The 22005-nt window shown below is 50.2% G+C and overlaps 1 protein-coding gene across 2 annotated transcripts in view; it reads left to right on the top strand.

The window, feature by feature from the left end:
* The window catches only part of TOP6BL (TOP6B like initiator of meiotic double strand breaks), a 1011792-nt gene that overhangs the window by 212881 nt on the left and 776906 nt on the right, over positions 1 to 22005 (top strand). For both annotated transcript variants that reach the window (XM_069643061.1, XM_069643062.1), the window contains exon 5: positions 5562 to 5645. In XM_069643061.1, the coding sequence (XP_069499162.1) occupies positions 5562 to 5645 (84 nt within the window). The remainder of the gene's footprint in view (positions 1 to 5561; positions 5646 to 22005) is intronic.

Genomic DNA, 22005 nt, shown 5'->3' with positions numbered 1-22005 from the left:
ACCAACAAGTCCTACAGGTGTAAGTGGAGAAGATTCTGTGCGTGGTGTCAAGGACAGAGGGAAGGCAACCTCTGAGGGTTACTCCGGAACAGCTTCTTCCATATCTACTACACCTAGCAAAAAGCGGATTGTCCTTTTCATCACTAAAGGTTCATCTGGCGGCCATCTCTAGGTTCACAAGAAGAAGGAAGTCATCTCCCTTGTTTAGCGACAGGTTAGTGAAACACTTCATGAGAGGTTTGTTCCAGACATTCCCTCTGGTTAAACGTTTTCCACCAACGTGGAGCCTGAATATAGTGCTAGCAGGGTTAAGGAAACCACCCTTTGAGCCAATGGCCACATCGTCGATGAAGTTCTTGTCATGGAAAGTGGCTTTTCTAATAGCTATAACATCAGCTAGACGGATCTCGGAGTTGCAAGCGTTGGTCATAAACCCTCCGTACCTCAGATTTTTCAAGGGCAAAGTGATTCTGTCAACAAGTCCTCGTTTCATCCCAAAAATTCCTACAACTTATCATAAGCAATCATCCATTGTCCTGCCCACCTTCTTCCCGACCCCCTGAGCGGCTGCGGAAAAGGTCCTACATACCATGGATGTCAAGAGAGTTCTAAAATTTTACCTTCATCGAACTCAACAACTTCGATCTACGCAGCAACTCTTCGTTGCAAATGGCCCTTCGGCGAAAGGGAAGGCCATTTCAAAACAGGGACTGGCCTGATGGGTCTCGTCGACGATTGCCTTCTGTCATTCAAAAGCGGGAAAACCGCTACAAGGACGTCCGAGAGCTCATTCAACCAGGGCGACTTCGTCGTCGACGGCGTTGTGGGCAGGGGTACCACTGACAGACATTTGCCAGGCGGCAGCATGGTCCGTGCCTCACACATTTACCCGCCACTACTGCCTCAAACGACAGCATGCGGACGAAATACAAATGGGAAGAGCAGTATTGCAACATCTATTTCAATAAGGTAAGTCCTTTTTCAAGAAGGGTCTATGCTGATTTGGACATATATATGTATGGATATATATATAGATATAAATGTAGGTTTATGTATACTGTTATAGCTTTATATGGATATTGCTCTGTGCAGTTACTGTGGCACACTTTAAATTCAAATCTTATGTAAACGTGATTCGCTATATGCAGGATTGGGTGGGTGCTGGATTACATTCACACCTCCTCCTTTTTCAGGATCACTGCTGTGCATTCTATTCTAAGCATGTGAATCCATGAAAGATCCAATGCTGGAGAAGGGAATAGTTTCTTACCTGTAACTCCATTTCTCCAGCATTGGTATCTTTCATGGATTCACATGCGCCCGCCGGCCTCCCCTAAATGCAATAGTCTTGTAGTTCTTGGTTTCACCCCATTCTGCTTTGGAGGGGTCGGAATCTGAAGGGAGCCGCGGGGGCGGGGCATTTATACCACTATGTCCTAGTGGGGCGTGCGTCTGCGGCCCAAAACTTACGTAGATGGGACACGAAAGTGTCGAACGTTTTCCTATGGGAAACGGCTTTATAAGCTTACCGAGGGTTCCCAGTCTGTCGACGGGGAATATTCTAAGCATGTCAATCCATGAAAGATACCAATGCTGGAGAAATGGCGTTACAGGTAAGAAACTATTCCCTTTCACTGTTCAGGGAGGGGGCGTAGAAGCACCTCCACAGTCTATGCCTTATTGCCTCCCGAAGGGTCAGAGCCTCTTGTGTGAAAAGGAGAGGCAAAGGGGACACCCTCAAGTCCTCAGCCCGTTGCCGGACTCCCACGCTCTTCCATTTGGACTGCCGCCTATCTGTGCTCCCGACTCACCAAAACTCTCAGATCTTCCTCAAGCGGGACTCTGGAGCGTGGTGGGGATCCCCCGAGGAAGGACAGCGGATGGCCCTCTTCAGTGTTGTTCGATGGGAAGACCCCGGTTTGGGCCAACTGTCACGATCCCAGCACAGGAATACAGATTCCATTCAGTAAAACTAGGGAGGCAAGGAACTTCAGATCCATCAGTGGGTCAGCAGTGGCTTCAAGCTTGGCGCAAGAGACATTTATCTCACTCCTAGCATTGTACCCATAGGCACATTACACTCACATTGCCTTCCCTACCCTGAACATGGCTGCAGCTAGATAACTCACAGTGCATTCTACACCTGTTGCAGAGGGAGCTACTTAAGGCCCGCCTCAGCCAAAGCTCTTGCTTCGTGTCTTCTCCGCTGACTGCGGGTAACGCTTCCAGCGATTTCTGACAGAACCTGTCAATAGAAGAAAAAGAGTCAAAGATATTAATTTCCACAGCAAAATCAACAGAATGGCAGTAGAATTGTAAAGCCTTACCGAACCGAAGTATTTTCCAAGTATTTTCCTGAGTCCGCTGTTATATTCGTAGTCTCTGCATCTTCTGTCAGAAGCTCCGTCGCAGCCGCAGCATTTCTTCTCTCAGCAGCCTTCGTCTGCGGTCGCAGTGTATTCTTCCTAAAGTTTTTCTCAGCAGTCCTCTTGAACAATTTTTCCAAAGACCTGCATAACAAGGTATTTAATGAATGAATGAACTTGTAAAAAGGAAAGAAAGAAGTAGTTACATATGTGCTTACCTGAAGTCTCAGCAAGGCTTTTCTTCGCGTATTTCTTACCGCACTTGTTTCTGAAGGCAGCCATTATTCCTTTTTTTCGACAAAGTGATGTAAATTACTGTTTCCTCAAAACGAGTATAGCTGCAACCATACCGGTGGTAATTATTCGGTCATGCGGGGTGATCCCTCAGGTGTATAGCTGTTGATATTGGTGTTTCCTAACAAGTCGTGTTTTTCCCCCCTATGATTCTAAAGCGTTCTGTTGCTTCCCAAAGCTAGGTCCACGCTCAGTAAATACCCTAATAGATAATAATAATGTGAGAGATCTAGAACCAGATTGTGTTGGATTGGAAGCTCTAATTTTTTGTTGGTGCTGTGTATTCTGTTTTCTGAGGTTTCACACCCTGCATCTTGTAGTTTATAATGGCTTTATTGGGTGCTCAGAGGAATTTGAAATCAATTTCAATGTGGTTATTTCAAAAGTATTTTCTTTAAATAGTACAGTACTATTTGTCCCCTATCGTTACCACCTGTTCCTCAGATTGCACTTTCTCTCTGTGCTGTTACTAAGGGCAAAAGTTGCTGATTTCTTTCGCTTCTCCTTCTCCATCTATTGGACATTTTGTATGTCTGTTATAGATTTTTGAAAGCAAAAGCTGTTAGAAAGTTTTAGAGAACCCACAAGCAGTGCCAGTATCGTGTCCTTGTCACAATTATTTTTCTAATTTTGAAAATAAATGACCAGTTTCTGGCCTGTATTGTTATTTGTGTGTTCTCACAAATATGTTAAAAATTGTCATGAAAATTACTTTTGCAGAAGCCAAGTGTTTGGAAAAGGTTGTTTGTGAATACCTTACCTGAATGCATTAGAAAGTTGTCCACTGTTGTTACCAATTGCAAGCCTCTATTCTATTCTTTAAGTTAAAAGATGATGGGTGGAAGGCATTTAATTTAACCTAAACTCTGACATTGCTCTGGGCAGCCTTCTACAGTGCCCCTTCTTATTTTCTCTGTACCATTACAAAATGGGATTAACCATATACAAATCAGTCTTATTCTGTTGGCATAGTAAGGTCCCTTATCCAGACAAAGGGGGATGTGAATCCCTCTCAGCTTGCGGAAAAAGGCCTACCATGGTGTTTGTCAGTACTGCACCAGAGCTGAGGTAACAGAGTTGGGAGGGCCTCTTTCTCTGTCCTGCACTCATGTGCCTGGTTACAATTGGAGCGTACCACTTGCAATTACCCCACACAAACCGCACCCTTTGCTGGCAGGTGCTTTCTCACTTTAGGACTATCAAGCCCAGAAGTCCTTCCTACAAGTTAAGAATCTTGTGACCCACTGATGAGAGATGTGGTGGTGCACCTCAAGCCGGTGGCACTTTGCTCACGGCAAACCAGCAATCAGGACGCTTATCTGCTATGAACTGTGGAATTGACTTTTGCTGCAGAGTGCCACAATTGCAAGACACCAGCAGATCTGCATTTGTAAAGAGGGGCTGGCTTAAAGGGAGCTTTATGTTTTGCCATCACTGTAACTCTGCAAGGCACAGATTAACTTGGGAAAACAGCTGAGAAGGAGAAATTATGGACAGGGAGGAGGGAGGATCAAAAGGGACGGGAAGAAGGAGGAAGTGTGGGTTGTTCGGGTGAGACCAAAGGAGGAGAAGGTCGACTGAGGCCAGGCGGAGGAAGGACGGCAGAGGAGCGTAATAGAGCTTATGTGTAAAGTGAGTTATTGGTTGGTGAGAGAAAGTACTATGTAGGTGTGAGATTTTGTATCTACTGAGTAAGGTGAGTGGGTGAGATTAAGTGGAAGCATAGAGTAAGTGAGGCTGAGTGATTGGGAGAGTGAAAGCAAGGTAACTGACAGACGTAGGAGTTGAGAGTAGTGCATGGAGAAGAGTAGGTGTAGAGGGAGAGTAAGGGTAGATGTAAGGTGGAATAACACAGGAGGAAGGGAGACGGAGAAAATAGAGACTGGGAGTAAGGAAAGAGAGGTGAGTAGAAGAAAGGGAAAGGAAGGACAGGACATCAGGGCAAGGATTATAAGTGGGCAAGGGAGAGGATTGGGTAAAACCTGGGCAGTTTTCTTGTCATGGGACAACAGGTTAGGATACACCCAGAAAACACTGGAGGAAGTGAAATGGATAAGGTGGTTGCCTGTATGCCCTCACTTTTAGCCAGCAAGATTGTAGACAGTAGGGGTTAGCTACCTCTTGTGACCATCTTGGTGATTAGGAAAGTCTGGGCTAGTGTGGAAGGAGATCTTGGGATGTCGAGCGATAGAGGGATGGCTCTTAGTTGGATCCCCTTTAAATTCATAATAAAAACACTTGAAACATCTTTAGGAGTTGGTGTTTTCTTGAGGCCATCTGTCACACCTGTCACCAGTGGGAGCAGTTTAGCCTAAACTAACTAGTCTAGGTCCCCTCTTTGCAAAATGTGTGTGCTTTGTTAGGCCTCATTGAGGTTCAGCTTGATTCCCTGCAAACAGTGAGCAAAGGATCATCTCTGACTTAGGGGTGACCTAAGAAATCAAAAGCTTTAACGATAGAAGGCATTGAATTAAGCGTGACCATTGGATATGCACATAGCTTCAGGGGCATCATACTTTGGCCTGTCTGCACCATTAACAAAGAGCACAAGCCAAGTGCAAATCGGTCTTGGTCCTGCCATAAATCTGAGCATTTGGGAACGCCATCAGACAATCCCAAGAAGCAAAAGAACATGCATGCATAAAGGAGGGAACAAATTAAAAGAATGAAAGATAAACTTAGAGCCTATAGCAATAAGACAAATAACATTATCACAAAAGCAATGGGTGAAATGGAAAACATGATATTAAATTATTTATATATAAAGAGGGAATAGAGAAGTATTAATTGGGAAAGATATTTAAACAAGTATTGCATTGAATTGAATTGCCCAGAGACATGGAGTCATCTAGTAACACTGTTTAATTTCCTATCTGTTTTACTGTGTTTTAATGGTTTTAGATTCATCAAAACTCCAAAAAGTTAATGTTGGAATGTATTGGAATCAAGCAGTATTTACACAGGATTAGTGTTGTAAACCCAAAGGTATGTATACTTGATTCATTATGATTGTCGTTGTGTTGAATTAATAACCACACACTTTAGAAGAGTTTCATGCTGCTAAAGAACAAAGAACAATTATAAAGGCATGCTTATGTCATTTCACAAACTAAAATCAAATCTTGGTTTTTGACAAATAATAAAATTTTGACAAATGAGGTTTATAGTATGTCTCTAATTCTGGGAACCCCTCTTCTTTGGGTCTGGTCAGTACCTCGTATGAGATCCTATGTATATCCTCGTATGAGATCTATGATATATCCAAAGGAAACATAAGAGGGTTTGTCTCCGTTAAGAATGTCTTGGGTACCTGCACCGGGAGCATTTGGAACAGAAATAGAAATTTGGGGAGAATCGGCATTTTCACCAGGTTAAAGCATGTCATCCACGAGAGACCCGAGTCTGCCCACCTCTCCACGTCTCTCTTAACTGCTGACCAGAGAGGGGGAAAATTGTTGGAAAAAAGGTTGTCAGGGCTGCATGTCACGTGGATACCCAAATAAAAAAACCCATCCCTCTGAATTCGGAATGGGAGCCCTCCCACATATTCTACCTCTGTGTCCGGCAGATTACCCGCTATGAACGACACTGATTTTCCAAAATTAACCTTGAACCCAGAAAGGTTTCCATATTGTGCCAGACCTTGCAGCACCCGAGGCACCATCTGAGCAATGCGTTATCAGCAAATAAGCGAACCTTGCAGTGCGAGTCCCCTATACGTACTCCGCTGATCGCCTCCTCATTACGAACTGAGATCGCCCAGGGTTCCATGACCAACGGGTATATGAGGGGGGACAGAGGACAGCCCTGCCTTGTGCCCCTTCCCAGGGAGAATGACCCAGATTCAATCCTGTTTACCACCACCTTGGCAGAGGGAGCAGAGTATAAGGCCGACATCCAGGCCAACCACCTCGATCCCATGCCCTGAGACGAGGAAACCTCCCCCATAAAGGCCCAGCTGACCCTGTTGAAGGCCTTCTCTGCATTTAAAGCCAGTAGAAGGGCCTCTCTTCCCGGACCAGCCTCGAGTTCAGAACATGGAGGGTCTTGTGCATGTTGTCTGAGCCTTGTCTGTCCAGCACAAATACCCCCTGATCTGGATAAATCAAACGAGGGAGGTATCTCTCCAAGCGGGTTGCCAGGATTTTTGGGAAGATCTTGGCATCTAGATTTAGGAGAGAGATGGGCCTATATGAGGCACAAACCGCCGAGTCCTTCCCAGGCTTGGGTATCACTGCAATTAGAGCCTGAAGGAACATTGGCGAGATTGTGTTCCGATCCCTAATTTGATTGAACAGCTTGGCCAGTGGTTTCGCCAGGATAAATTGCCACTGTTTATAAAAGTCAGCCGTGTACCCATCACCCCACAGTGCTTTTTCCATTTTCAACCTCTTGATGGTGTCCTTCACCTCACCCTCCGATATTTCCCCCTCCAGGCCCTCAAGCTCCAAAACTGTCAGTCTGGGGAGAGGGTGCTGAACTAGGTATGCCCTAATGTCTTCCATCGATTCTTCCTTCTGTCTGGTGTATAGCTCTCTATAGAAGTCTGCAAAACATTCCACTATTTCCTCCCCTGTCTTGCACATGTTGCCCGCCTCATCCCTAACAAGTCCCGCCTTCCTTCCTTTCCTTCCTACACCCCCTTGTTCTGTGTGCCAGAAGGGTCCACGCACTGTCCCCCTGTTCATAATACCGTTGTCGTATCTATCTCATTCTCTTAATCACTTCCCCTATGAGGATCGTATGTAGTGCCTGTCTGTTCTCCTGCATTTCTCCCAGAAGGACTTCCCAGTCTTCCCCCTCACATGTGAGCCAGGCACGTAGAGCCTTCAATTCTTCACAGAGCCTGCTCTCAATAAGTCCTCTTTCTCGCTTGCATCGGGAGCCCTCAGCAATAAGGAGACCCCGAAAAGTGGCCTTTGCCGCCTCCCACACCATTACCATGTCGGTGTCTCTGTTATTTATTTCAAAGTAGGCTTCCATTTCCTCCCTCAGGAAGTCTCTGAAAACTCGTCCCTTAAGGGCATATCATTACAGCGCCATCGGGAGGTTCTCGGGGGCGTTGGCAACGAGCAATTTACCAGGAGCTCATGATCGGAACAAGTAATTGCTTCCACTCTCGGTGTGTCAACCACCCCTCTCCCCTCCTCTGAAATCAATAGGAGATCAATTCTTGTGTATGTGTGGTGCGGGGGAGAAAAGTAGGTATATCCCCTTGGACCTGGCCAAAAGCTATGCCACACATCCATCCAGTAGTGTTCCTGTAAGAGCGTCTGCAGGGCTACATTGTCCCCGGTGGCCCCCCGAGTCCCCACACCCTTGGCTGACCACCAATCTAGCTGAGGGTCCAAAATAAGAATGAAATCCCCGCCCAGTATCATGGCTCCCTCTGCCCAGTCGTCCATCACTCTGAAGATCTGGTTTAGAAACAATATCTGCCTTACGTTGGGTGCATATAGGGTGGCTAGTGTAATCCGTTCACCCTCGCAGGTGCGTTTAACCCAGAGAAACCTCCCCCGTTCACCCTCGCAAGTGCCTTTAACCCAGAGAAACCTCCCCCGAAGCTCCGTTTGGTTTCCACATCCGTGTGGTGAAATGATTTACCCAAGAGTATGCCTACCCCTTCCTTCTTGGTACTCTTATGAGTAGGCCAAAAATTCCTCCCAATATCCTTCCCTCGCATTGCTGATTACCTCCCTTGTTTGTAGTGGGTTTCTTGCAAGAAGAGAACCGTTAATTGTTGCTTGCCAAACATGTTGCTGGTCAATGATCTTTTATTCTGAGAGTTCAGGCCCTTGACATTCAGTGTGCCTACCCTTATTTCAGCCGTTATCATCCTTGTCCCTGTCTGTCATAACCACTCCACCACCTTTCCTGTTCGGAGCCCATTGTGAAGCAAAGAACCGTAATCCAGTCAGGCTGATCCCCTTACAAACCTTCCCGCCCAACGCCCTCCCCTTATCCCCCCTCTCCCATTAACACCCCAACCCCACCCCATTATCCCTCCCACCCCAACCCCTTTCCGAGGTGTCCGCCTCCAACTCCCAAAACTTAGTTGGGATCGGTAAACGAACCACCAGGAGCTCGTCCCCAGCCACGAGCCATCCATCCAGCTGGTTGGGGGTTGGGGGGTTCCTACCCCAAGCCTCATATCTGTATGATTACAATCTGTGGATTCCAGTAAACCTGAATCAGATTTGCTCGTTTCTCCAGCATGAGGTCTGGCATGGATTCACCTGCTCATGAATATTCCCCGTCGTCAGGCTGGGAATCCTCTTTAAAGAAAAATCAGTATCAGTTTCGTTTCTGATCTGTCTTTCGTAGTAGTAACCAATCACTGATCTCTGCGTCATAGTGACCACAGCCAATGACTGCCATCTCCCTAAGCCCCGCTTCTGGCAGCCATCTTCAGATTTTTACCGCATGTTCAAGTGTTGGGAGTCCTCGTGCTTAGCTCTCGAGCTTTTGCTGCGTTTTCGCGCTTTTTCAGGTGAATTTTCACATTTTTTGGTTAATCAAGCCTCAAGCTCCACCGTTTCTACTCCCGTTAACGGGTACCCGTTGCGGGATTTTACTACGCCCCTCAAGGGTGAAGATTTCGTCGGATCAACCATTTGGAGGATTCCAGAAGATTTGCGGCCTACTTCGAGATGGCCCAGGATGCAAGTTCGTCACCCGGACCCAAGCTGTTTCGCAGCTGCCCTGGATGCGGGCTGCAGAATGTGTTTAAGGAGGACGAGCATTTGCGATGCCTCTACTGTCTTCATGGGGACAAGACTCATGTAGAGAAGGACTGCCAGTTCTGCAAGAACTTGTCGGAGCGGACCATGAGGGACTGTCGATCCCGTCTCGCCAGCTGGTTGGAGAAGGGCTCAACGGGTGAGAAGAAGAAGAAAGGGTCCGAGCGGGCTTCTAAGTCCTGTGCGGGCGCCCTGGCGACGGGGGCCCAACACCAGGCCAAGCGCTGCGAGTCCGCTGGCTCCGGGAGCGCGAAAGGTCGGGCTCTTCGGTCGCCAGGCAGGGCGCACCTTCCCCGGCACTGTCAACCACGAGCCAGCGCTCCGGTTCGGGGGAAGAGGAAGTCCGAGACCCCAGGTAAGCTTCGGGAGAAGCCCCGTCCGATCTCGGGAGAGGTGGAGCGAGGCGTCGCCCCTCCCCCCAAGGAGAAGGCCCGGGATGCACCTAAGGTGGTGAAGGCCCCTACCCAGCAGGCAAAGGCCTCTATCGAGGCGATCGCGGCGACTCTGGCCAAGCCGGCAGAGACCCCGCCAGCGGAGACTGCCTATGGGACTAGAGTTTCCCTGCCGCCAAGGAGGGAATCCTCTTTTCAGCCCATCGTCATGGCCACCATGATGGAAGAAGCGAGGGGGGGGCACGGTAGCCTCCTCGAGCTCGGAGTCAGCCTCGGAGGAGGAACTGACCGAGGCCGTGAGGAATCTCGAAGTCCAATTCGAGAAGGTTCGATCCCGTAAGGAAGATCCTCGGGAGATAACCGAGGAAGATAACGATGGCGAGGAAGAGCAGCCTTCCCTTCCGGCGCAGCCGGAACCTAGGCATCAGGATAGCTCGGCGGCCATTTTGTCTGCGATCAAGTCCTTATTCCCTGAGATAAGGACGAGATTACCACGGCCCAGGCCGGAGGACCCGCAACCTGGCTAGTCGGGAAGTTCTCAGAACAAACGACAGAGGACCCAACCCTCTCCTCCACTCGCACGGCCTACAGTTCCCTCCTCATCCTCCCACGAGTCGGGAGATGACGGTGCGGTGGGCTCGACGACGGGTTCTGAGGGCGACGGCGACGACGACGGAACGGGTCTCCCGTCGCACGGGCCTCTCCGCCCGACGAGATTGGCTCATTCCACGCCATGATCGCCAGGGCGTCCGAATTGTTCCAGCTCTGCCCGGAGGAGCAGAAAAAGGAAGGTTTCCTCTATCAGCGCCGGGAGGCCAAGAGGAAGACTGTCATCGCGGTGCCTCTAATCGATGACATCTGGGAGGAGGGCCTGTTGGTACTCAAGAACACCTCCAAGGCACCAGCCAAACGGGACCGGTACGAGAAGAAATACCGGGTCCCCGAGACCGCTCCCCTGTGCCTCAGGGCCCAGCCAACGCCAGACTCGGTCGTCTCGGCGGCGGCGAAGAAGAAAGTGGCGGGGTCAGGAGCCTCAACGTCGAATTCCCCTCCGGACGGCGAGGGTAGGAAGTTGGACGCCATGGGGCGACGGGTCATTTTGTCGGTGTCGACGACGATCAAAGCAGCCAACGCCCTGGCGATCGTGGCCCGTTACGACAGGGAGCTCTGGTTTAAGCTGGCTCCCATATTGGACTTCCTACCGGACGACAAGAGGTCCGAGGCCCTGGAAATACTTCAGGAAGGCGAGGTGGCGTTGGACCATGCCATAACGGTGGCAACCGATATTGCCGATACCGGGTTCCGCCAGCTGGGCAACGGAGTTTGCCTACGACGACGGGATTGGCTCCGGGCGATCGACTTCCGTCAGGACGTCCAGACCAGGGTGTTGGACATGCCGTTCGACGGCAGCAACTTGTTCGGGAAGGCGGTGGACGAATCCCTCCAAGCCATAAAGACGGACATGGAGACGGCCCGCGCCCTAGGAGCCCTTCAGCAACGACGGCCCTTTCGGAGCTCCGGAGGCAGACAGCGGGACTCCAAGGGATCAAGCGGTGGCTCGTCGTCCTACCGCTAGGCGGCACGCTCCTCGTCTCAGGAGGCCTACAGGGGTCGCGGCAAGCAGGGAGCGCCTCGCCGCCGTCGGCAAGGTGGCAAGGGTGGCAAGGCCACCACCTCCAAGCAGGACTGAACCGGCCGTGGCCTCGGGCCCCCACCGAAGCACCCCGGTGGGAGGCCGGCTGACGAATTTCGTCAGCGTGTGGAAGTCCATCTCCACCGACCGTTGGGTGCTGGATACCCTGGTAAGAGGACACTGAAGAAGTGCCCTCACGTTCCACCTGTGGCCAGGAAGGAAAATCACGTCCAGCAACTGCTGTTGGAAGTACGGGCGATGCTCAGGAGAGGCGCCATCGAGCTCGTCCCGAAGAGGCTCCGGGGCTCTGGGGTGTACTCAAGGTACTTCCTCGTCAGGAAGAAGACGGGCGGCTGGCGCCCCATCCTGGACCTTCGTCGTTTGAACAAATACATCAGGTCACAAAAGTTCAGGATGGTCACCCTCCAGCACGTGCTGGGACAGCTGGAGGAAGGCGACTTTCTATCGTCGTTGGACCTGGAGGATGCATACTTCCACGTTCCCATCCTCAAAAGTCACCGAAAGTTCCTCAGGTTCGTCGTCCAGGGACGCCACTACCAATTCAGAGCACTGCCGTTCGGATTGAAGTCGGCCCCCAGGGTCTTTACCAAGTGCCTAGCACCTGTGGCGGCGCGGCTGCGCCTGCAGGGGATTCAGGTCTACCCCTACCTGGACGACTGGCTCATCCGCTCAAGGACGAGGGAACTCGCCGTCGAACACACTGCGAGGACCGTCCAGCTACTCAGACCTGGGATTCGCCATAAATTACCCAAAGTCCCACCTGGTGCCGTCGCAGGTGGCCCTGTTTCTGGGAGCGAAGCTCGATACAGTGAGGCGCCTGGCGGCACCGTTGGAAGAACGGACCAAGACCATTCTGGGCAAAGTGCAGCGCCTGCTAGCCACGGACGTGGCCAGGGTGAGGTCCATCAAGTCCCTCCTGGGGATGATGTCCTCTTGCATCTACCTGGTGCGCCTCTGCAGACTACGGATGCGCCCTCTTCAAGAATTTCTTGACGCCCGTTGGATGCAGGTGACGGGCACCTTCGAAGACAGGGTCCCCCTCAACGAGGTGTTCCGGCGGGCGATTCAGTGGTGGGGCGTTCGAGCGCAGCTCACGGCGGGCAAGGACTTTCAGACGCTGGCGTACCAGGAGACGGTGACGACGGACGCCTCCCTGGAAGGTTGGGGCGCCCACACTGGAGATCTCCACGCAAGAGGCCTCTGGCTCCCGGAGGAGAAGCTCCTGCACATCAACATCCTGGAACTCCGAGCCGTGTTCTGGGCTCTCAAATCGTTCCTCCCGTCGCTCAAGGGCAAGGTGGTGCAGATCTTCACGGACAACACCACGACAATGTTTTACATACGGAAGCAGGGAGGCACCAGATCCCCAGCCCTATCCAAGGAGGCACAGGATCTGTGGCACTGGGCGGTCGCCCAGGGGATGTTCCTGGTTCCCTTCCACCTGGCAGGAGAAAGAAACACCATCGCCGACTCGCTCAGCAGGGAGCTGCGCGCGTGTCACGAGTGGGAGCTGCGCCAGGATCAGGTGGATCAACTCTTCCGACGATGGGGCAAACCCCAAATCGACCTGTTCGCAACAGCGACGAACTCGAAGTGCCAGAGGTTCGCCAGCAGGTTTCCCCAGCCGAGAAGCATTGGCGATGCGTTCTCGTTCCCCTGGGACGGCCTATACCTGTATGTGTTCCCTCCGTTGCCGTTGCTGCTTCGACTCATCAACCAGCTCAAGAGGTCCCGGTGCAGGATGATCCTCGTCGCACCGGTGTGGCCGAGGCAGATCTGGTTTCCGGACCTTCTGGACTTGTCAACGTCCCCTCCCATCAAGCTGTCGGCGGACGCAGATCTTCTCTCCAGAGAAGGAGGCGCCATCTTCCACGACCCGGCGTCGCTGAACCTGCAGGCTTGGCTCTGCAGCGCTAGAGTTTGGAGGGTACGATATACCGGCCGACTGCAGAGAGGTTCTTGCAAAGGCCAGGGCGTCCTCGACTCTCAAATGCTACGGTCACAAGTTGAAGAGGTTCTCTATCTAGTGCCGAGCACAGAAGATCAACCCCCTACGAATTACGGCCCCTCAAGTGCTGCCGTACCTGCTATCGCTGGCAAAGGCTGGGCTAGCCCATGCCTCCATTAAGATTCATCTGGCGATTTCCAGATATACCAGAACCATAGGACGGACGTCCCTGTGGTCCCATCGACTGGTAAAAGAGTTTATGAAAGGACTGTTCCGGTCGTTCCAGCCGATGAAGGCCCCGACCCCGGCGTGGGAACTTAACGTGGTGCTGACCAGGCTCATGGGGGCCCCCATTCGAGCCGATGCACTCCGCACCGATGAAGTTTGTGTCATGGAAGACTGCATTCCTGGTGGCCTTTACCTTCGCACGACGAGTGGGAGAGATCCAGGCTCTATACTACAAAGCACCGTACTTGGCTTTCCATGCCTCGAGGGTGGTGCTTAGGACGCACCCCTCCTTTATGCCCAAGGTGCCGTCGGACTTCCATCTTAACGAGCCCCTGGTGTTACCTGTTTTCTTCCCGTCTCCTTCGTCGCCGGCCGAGAGGACTTTGCACTCGCTGGATGTGCCTAGAGCGCTGAAGTTCTACGTGGACCGCACGAAGAGTTTCCGGAGGACATCACAGCTATTCGTGAACTTTGGACCTGTGAATCAAGGGAAGGCTCTCTCGAAGTCTTCTATTTCCAGATGGCTCTCCGGCTGCATCATGCACTGCCACCGGTTGGCTAACCGACCGCTGCCAGGCCGTCCGAGAGCCCATTCGACCAGAGCGATCGCTGCTACTACGGCGTTCCTATCTGGTGTGCCCCTGCTGGACATCTGCAGGACTGCTACGTGGAGGTCGACGCACACCTTCACGAGATTCTACTGCGTCGATCGGGATTCCAGGGAGGAGTCCAGGGTCGGCCAAGCAGTGCTGCGCAACCTGTTCGCTTAAGGTGAGCCTGGTGAGGAGGTAAGAGATGCTTAATGTTGAGTTTTTTGTATTGCTTAATGTTGAGCCTTTTGCCACCTCCCGTGGTTGTGCATGTGTGTACTGCTATGTATTCTTATATTCATGAGCATGTGAATCCATACCAGACCCCATGCTGGAGAAGGAACAAGTTACTTACCTGTAACTGTTGTTCTCCAGCATGGGTCTGGCATGGATTCACATGCGAACCCTCCCGCCTACCCCTCTGCGGCTCTTCACTTGGTCATACTGCCACTTCACGTGCTACCAAATCTGAAGATGGCTGCCAGAGGCGGGGCTTAGGGAGATGGCAGTCATTGGCTGTGGTCAGTATGACGCAGAAATCAGTGATTGGTTACTACTACGAAAGACAGATCAGAAACGAAACTGATACTGAATTTTCTTTACCGAGGATTCCCAGCCTGACGACGGGGAATATTCATGAGCATGTGAATCCATGCCAGACCCATGCTGGAGAACAACAGTTACAGGTAAGTAACTTGTTCCTTACCTCCCTTCTTGCCTCCTCCTTCACCCATCACAATACAGTTCCAACCGGGCCATGAGCCCATCAACACCCCAGCAACTAACAAAAACTGGCAAATAAAGTCCCCTTTTCAGGGGAGACCTCAACATCAACACAACTTGGGGAGCAGGCCCGTACCGCCGGGGCGTCCAGGCCAATCGGTACCCTGCAGATTCCATGCCCTTGCGTGGGCAACACAACCAACAACGTGTCAACCATTTCAGAGAACCATTTCAGAGTCACTATAAGTGGCCCTCAGAGGTGGAGGAGGGATGCCTGTTTTTTTGTAACTTCCGGGACCCTTTCACCTTAGTCTTCCCTCTGAGCATATCCAGGCCACTAGGACCTCGAGTGGGGTCCTGGTCCCCCTCGGTCCGACCACCCGAGGGAACGGCTTCACCACTCACTAGCTCCTCCGTGACCCTTTGGATGTCTTCCTCAGATACGAGATGTTTTTTCCCTCTCCACTCAAATGCCAGGTAGAAGGGGGGACCCCAGCGGTACCCGACCCCCTTCTCTTGTGGCCACCTTTTTCCTCATTAACAGGGTGAGGGCTGAGAGGTCCTGGAAGATAGCAACCGTGGATTCCCCATATTGTATGCTCCGAAGGTTCTTGGCTTTTCCAAAATACTGACCTTGTCCCTGTAGTAGTGTAGCCATGCCAGCACCGAGCGTGGGCCCTTGCCACCTCCCCCGGCACGATGGACTCTGTCCAGTGTGATCTCCTCTACTGCATCTGCCCCTAGGACGAACCGCATTATTGACCTGATTCATGGAACGTTTTCCTATGGGATTGCGCCATTATAAAACACTTCCATGAATCAGGGCCTATGTCTTGCACCTTGCCTTCCAGACCAAGAGGGCTTTCACCTTCTGATTCCACCAGGCCAAAAATGCAGAAGTTGTTCCATCTTTCCCGGTTCTCCACGTCGTCAACCTTAAAACGCAGTTCTTCCTCACTTCGCTGCACCTCCATGGACCTCCAGGAGCGCCGTGGAGAGCTTGTTTTTTTTCGATGCCCTCCATACGATCTTCCAGTGTGGATACTTTTGTCGTGAGATCCGCCAGTTTGGCCCCCATGTCTGTCCATATCCCCCCAGATCTCTTCCAGAATCATCTGGATGTTGCTTTGCATGGTACCCAAGTCAGGGGTAGGAGCAGGAGGGACCCCCAACGCTATCGCACCGCTATCGGCCTGAAATTGATACTTGGACAGGGCCTCCTTCCAGCTCATGCGGTCGAGCCTTGATGTTGTCAGGGTGGCCAAGTATAACACCAGACTTCGGTCCTCCTCACGCTTGCGGGTGTGGCCCCTTTGAGACCACACTTGTCTCCTCGATAATGTCCTGGCCCCCTCGGTAGGTGGTGTGTGGCGGTCCGAGGGGCTGCCTCGGGGGAGGAATCGGCTCTAGCGGTGGTATCAGCCTGTGTCCTGTCTGTCAGACCCCATGTCGCTGCGTTGTGGATTCCGGTGAAGTATTACCCTTACAGATCGGCCAGGGGGATGGCGTGACATGAGGCCTAGTGAACTCCCAAGCGGGTGTGCGAGAGCCCGATGTCAGGCAATGGGCAATGTCGCTATGGAAGCGAGCCAGCCCCAGCCCCAATGCCACTTCCTGACTTCCTGGTCGACCTGCTCGCAGGAACAGCCTTGTAGAGTGCCAATCTACTTTTGCCTGTTACTCCCAGCCCCTACCCGGCTGCTATTGCTGGGGCAATTGCAAGCGTCGTGATGGCTGGTGCGACACTGGGTTAGACGTCTCTTGGTGTAAGTTGCAAGGCGGGGGTTTCAGTCACAATGCCTCAGTGAAGTGGGGGTTTCAGGGACCCTGCAGGTGTGCTTGGACATTTTCCGGTGCAATTTGTCCCTGCGAAAAGCCAGACACCTGTTCCCCTGAGATGTCCTCAGATCATGCCCAGCGTGTCCTTTGCCCCTTTCTGTTGTGCTTCTATCCACTGCTTCACCACTGCTGATTTGCAGGCCAGTGCTGTTGGAATGTCTCGCCTCCACAAGATTGGGGCGGGGCTCTCCTCTCAGCCCGCTCCCCTTCCCCCGTTATGTTATATGGGTTGACTACCCCCTCGTATGCAGGAGTGTTTCACAAGTGCTTCTCGGGGGTGCCAGTGTGCATTTCTCGGGCACGCCAGTGTTTCACCGTCCCCAGGCACCGTCCTGCCTCCGTCATTGCCAAGCCCCCAGTGCGAGCCGAGAGGGCCGTTCCAACATGGGTGCAGCAGTGGTTGGAGGGGGGGGCTTCACTCACCAGGTCGATGTCGCAGCCACTTTCCTCTTTCCCACAGGGGTCCATACTACGAGGACCCTTCCTCCTCCGCTGGCTCACGGGGAGACGTCGGTCTCGTGTGGAGCCTCCAGGGAAGGCCCTGCATCTACGCAGGAGCGTGCCAGTGTCACGGGGCAAGGCCCCCCCCAGGTCTCCTCCAGCAGGCATGTCATTTTCCGGATGATTACGCTGCTGAGAGGGGTTGATTACGCCGGCCCTGCAGTCCCGCAGCTTCCTCCTTCAGTTCCGCATATGAAGCAGGTGTGGGGGAGGGGCTGACCCAGTCTTCGGATCGGATAGCTCGGCACAGGGGGTACCTCCGGAGTCAGTTCTTCAATCTGGCATTGGATTCCGCTACAGGTTTCTGAGGCTTGTATAGGGGTTAGACCCCCTTCTCCTTATAAACTCCTCTGAATTATCGGGACCACGGATGGAGCTACAAGCTCAGGCAGCCATCTTGCCTGCGCCCCCTCCACCATCCTATTTCTAACCCGCCGCCAAGCTGGGACCACAATATATTACTTGCAATGCTCAGGGGACCCCCTTTCAGCCTTTGCCTGAGTTCAGCCTTAAACACCTCACATATAAAACGGCCTTCCTGGTGGCTATCACCTCCATAAGGAGAGTCAGTGAACTGCAAATTGGTAGTAAGAACACACCCTAGGTTTTCACCTAAGTTCATTTAAAAATTCCATGTCACTACCAGCTTTTTTTTTCAAATCCTTCAAGCTCATATGAGAAAACACTCCATACATTGGATGTAAGGAGGGCAGTCCTTTACTATGTAAACAAGACCAGACCGCTAAGGAAAACAGGCCAACTGTTTGTCTCCATTGCTCCAGGCAGGGAAGGAGACCGCATTTCCAGAAACATAATCTCCAGATGGATAGTGAGATGCATACAGCTCAACTACTTTCTAACAAGCAAGACACTGACTTTTACACCAAGGGTTCACTCCACTAAGGGTACAGGAGCTACCTTGGCTTTTATTGCAAACGTCCATTTGGACGCCATTTGCAAAGCAGCTACATGGAGCTCCGTCAACAATTTTACTCTGCACTACTGCATTGGCACACACTCTAAAGCAGGCTCCCAGATTGGACAAGCGGTGCTAAAACATTTATTTGCTGCGGTACCTTCTCACAACCCACCACCCTCCCCAAACATTGCTCGCTAATCTATGCATAGCATGTGATGTAAGCAGATTCCACAAGCCTCAGAAGGGACATTACTTACCGTAACCGTATTTCTGATGCTTGTATCTACTTCACATGCGCGTACCTTTTCTCCCCTGGAGAAGAAGGTGCGTAGATGTTTTCTGGGATTTACCTCATGTATAATCTGCTTGACTACACCTGTACTCATGCTACACTTCATGCAACCTCATGTCAGAAACGAACAATCTGAGGGAAGCACCATGGGTATAGTAGATGTCGCACTAGAGATAGTATTACTGGCATGCCCTATCAACGTCCCTTATCGAGTTTCGAAAACAACTGTAATACTCCGCAGCTTCCACTAGATGTCAGCCTATGCATAGCATATGAATCTAAGCAGATGCAAGCAACAGAAATACGATTATGATAAGTAATGTATCCCATACAACCACATATCAATGTAAACACCGCCTCCAGTACTCCCATCTCTCCTCAACCCCCCTTCCTGCCCACTTTGTTCCCCTTCTCTCCAACTCAGAAGATCCTCAAAGCTATCACAAACCCCGTTTCTCTGGGGGAAGTCATCCCTGTGTCTCTGGTTCCATGGGCTAATGGGCACACTACTGGTTTATCCAACTTCCCACTCCTGCAAATGGCTCCATGTTTACTCAGGGGTGTGGGGGGCAGATCATCCGGTGATGATTGTAAATCATTGAGGAGTGCACTCCACTAGTGGTTCACATCCAAAGATCCCTCCTCCATGCTTTGCTCTTTTACTATGTCTCTCTCTGTGATGGCCCACTTCAAAATGTCCTGAAGCCATTGTTGTAGCATAGGTCCTGTGGGGTTCTTCCATGATATAGCCATGCAGCACTTTGCTAGAACCAATAGGAGAGCTGCTATCTTATTCAAACGCCTTTGCTCCACTCTTTTCCTTCCTGGGAGTAGACCCAGCAAGCATACCCAGGGCGTGCTCTCCCTCCCCAGAAGGGCGTTGAGTTGGTTAACCACCACCTGCCAACATCTAGTTATCTGAGGACATCCCCAGACCATATGCCAAAGATCAGCTGACTCTCCGTTGCACCTTGCACCTTGGACAGGTGTGTGGGATTGCTATGTTCATCATGTGCAACTCCTGCTGTGTAACATAGACCCTATATACTATATTAAATTGAGTCAATTTGAGGCCAGTATAGCGTGAAACCTTTGAGATGGTGGACCACGTTTTCCCCTGCAATGGGGCTCCCAGGTCCCGTTCCCATTTTTTCCAAACCTTCCAGGGGGGAAATACCTTACTCTATTGCAGAGCTGTGTATAGCTGCGTAATTGCATGCGCTCTGCCCCTAGTGGGAGAATTGCGTGGAGCAATGGCTTGATTGGGGGCTCTTCTGGTATAGAATCCCGGTTCTTAGCTAGAGCTTCGGTAAGTCTTGCAAAGTTTAACAATTACCCTTCTGACAAGTGACATTTTTGCGCCCATGCTGTGAAAGGTAGCAGGGTCCCGCCTTCAAACATGTCCCCCAATGTATACAGATTTGCGATAACACACTTGCTCGATCCATTTTCTCCCCGGATACCCTTTATTTCGGCAGCTGCTCTCAGTGGGATATCAGGGCTGTATCCCCTTCCCAACTTCAAGTTTACACACGCACACTTCCATACCTGTTGGACCACCTACACAATACCTGACAGCCTTTTGGGTTCCCCCCATAGGATTTCCATCCCTGTATGCAATCGTGGAGATTTGCTGATCAATTTCCTGTCTGTCCGATCCACCTGAGACTCCTACTTGGCTGCATGCTGCAATTGGGAGGCCAGATTCTAGAGGTCAAAGTCTGGAAGATAGAGTCCCCCCTCCGAATTGCCCCTTCTCAGTGTGTCCAGGGACGCTCTACACTTTTCCTCAGCCCATAAGAATCCAGAAAGCAAGCTATCCAACCTCTTGAAAAAGGAAGTTCTGCTCAAAAAGAGGATCTTGAGGAACAAAATATAAAAGCCGCAGGAGAATGATCATTTTACATACCGTTATTTTCCTCATGAAAGATGGGTATTCTACCCCAGAACTTCATGTTATCTTTCAACCTGGACAACGATTGTCCCACATTATATTTGAAGGTATTGATTTTTTCAAATCGTGAAAGCAGCTGCATCTGTAATATCCATTCCTCAACACATGTTTTTTTCCTCGTTTTCCAGAGGCGTAGAATTTGCCGTGTCGCCACCAAAAGGACCTTGTTAACCCAACATAGTCGCATAACTCAGATGGCGTGTTCCAATTGAAGATTTCAAAAGTACAGTTAACGGTGTTCTTGGGAAAGTCATATTCTAAACTAAGTCAGTCATATCCAGAATATCATTCCAGAAACCTCCAACCCTTGTATAGTCCCACAACATATGAAGCATAGTGCCTTTTTCCTTAGAGCAACTCCAGCATTTATTATCAACTCTTAATCCTAATCTGTACATTTTATCAGGGGTCCAAAAGAGACACCCCAAGATCTTCTGCTGAGTATAACGTAGATTCAAATCAATTTTCATCGTACCCGGGACTTTCCGTAAACTTTCCCAATCCTTCATCCTAATTTCCACACCTATTTCTTCAGACCACTCAGTCCGCAAACCATCCCAGGAAATGTTTACATTTTCTTCTATCGGGAACAGTCTTAAATAACTTGACACCACCCGAGGAGCAGCCATAAAGAAAACTACACAATTCCGGTCTTTCTAACAAAGGTTTATTAAGCATTAATAATCTCTCTTCTATCAAATCCTTTGACAAATTATAGCTCCGTAGCTCACGGTTATTCAATGTATGCTTGCAAAATCAACAGATGTCCACACACTTGTGGAACTCTCCCGTCCACTGCACGCCCTTTCAATTGTAAATACAATCAATAGTTGTTACATTTGCAATAATCATTAAAATAAATTCTTAGGAAACCAGTTTTGTATACAATGTGTATTCAAAACAATTTTTGCTATAACTCACATATTATTAACCTCACTTTGGTACATCAAATCATTAGCTTCTGTATTGAAATCATACTAGAATTAATGCAATTTGAAAACGGTGTAATAAGTTATACTCCAGACTTGTATCATTCGTCCCTTTGTAACAATTGCACTCATGGGTAAACAATATTTTAATAACAAATTCCTTTCATATGCATCTGACATGTAAAGTTCACATGTTGGTCTGGAAAATGTCAAAAACATAAAATATTTGCTCGACGCGTTTCGGGGTTTGGATTTATACCCTTCTTCAAGAGCTGTTCACCCGCTTTTTCTCTTTCTCCTCATTCACCTATAACATATAATATTATAATCTGATAATAGTCTCTGAATGGATATTTCTCTGTCATGTTATCATAACCTTTATAACAGTAATAATCAACTGGATGTTCAATTTTATCTCAGGGTGTCATTTTGATCTAAATTTTAATGTTTGATCACCAAGGGTGTACAATTTCTCAATGGATACTAAAACTAAGCAGTGAACCTAGTTCCAAATCATTCAACCAGGGACTTGGTGATATCATTAACTGGAGGAGTCAAGTGAAGCCATTACAGACTCCAAGGTAACTCCACCATTGAGACACTCTTGGTTGCATTTAGGCTAGGCATAGGCAGAAT

The sequence above is a fragment of the Ambystoma mexicanum genome, chromosome 2p, assembly GCF_040938575.1.
Source record: "Ambystoma mexicanum isolate Mex_15411 chromosome 2p, UKY_AmexF1_1, whole genome shotgun sequence".
Lineage (NCBI taxonomy): Eukaryota > Metazoa > Chordata > Amphibia > Caudata > Ambystomatidae > Ambystoma > Ambystoma mexicanum.
Note: the sequence above shows the minus strand (reverse complement) of the source record. Positions and strands in the feature narration are given on the sequence as shown.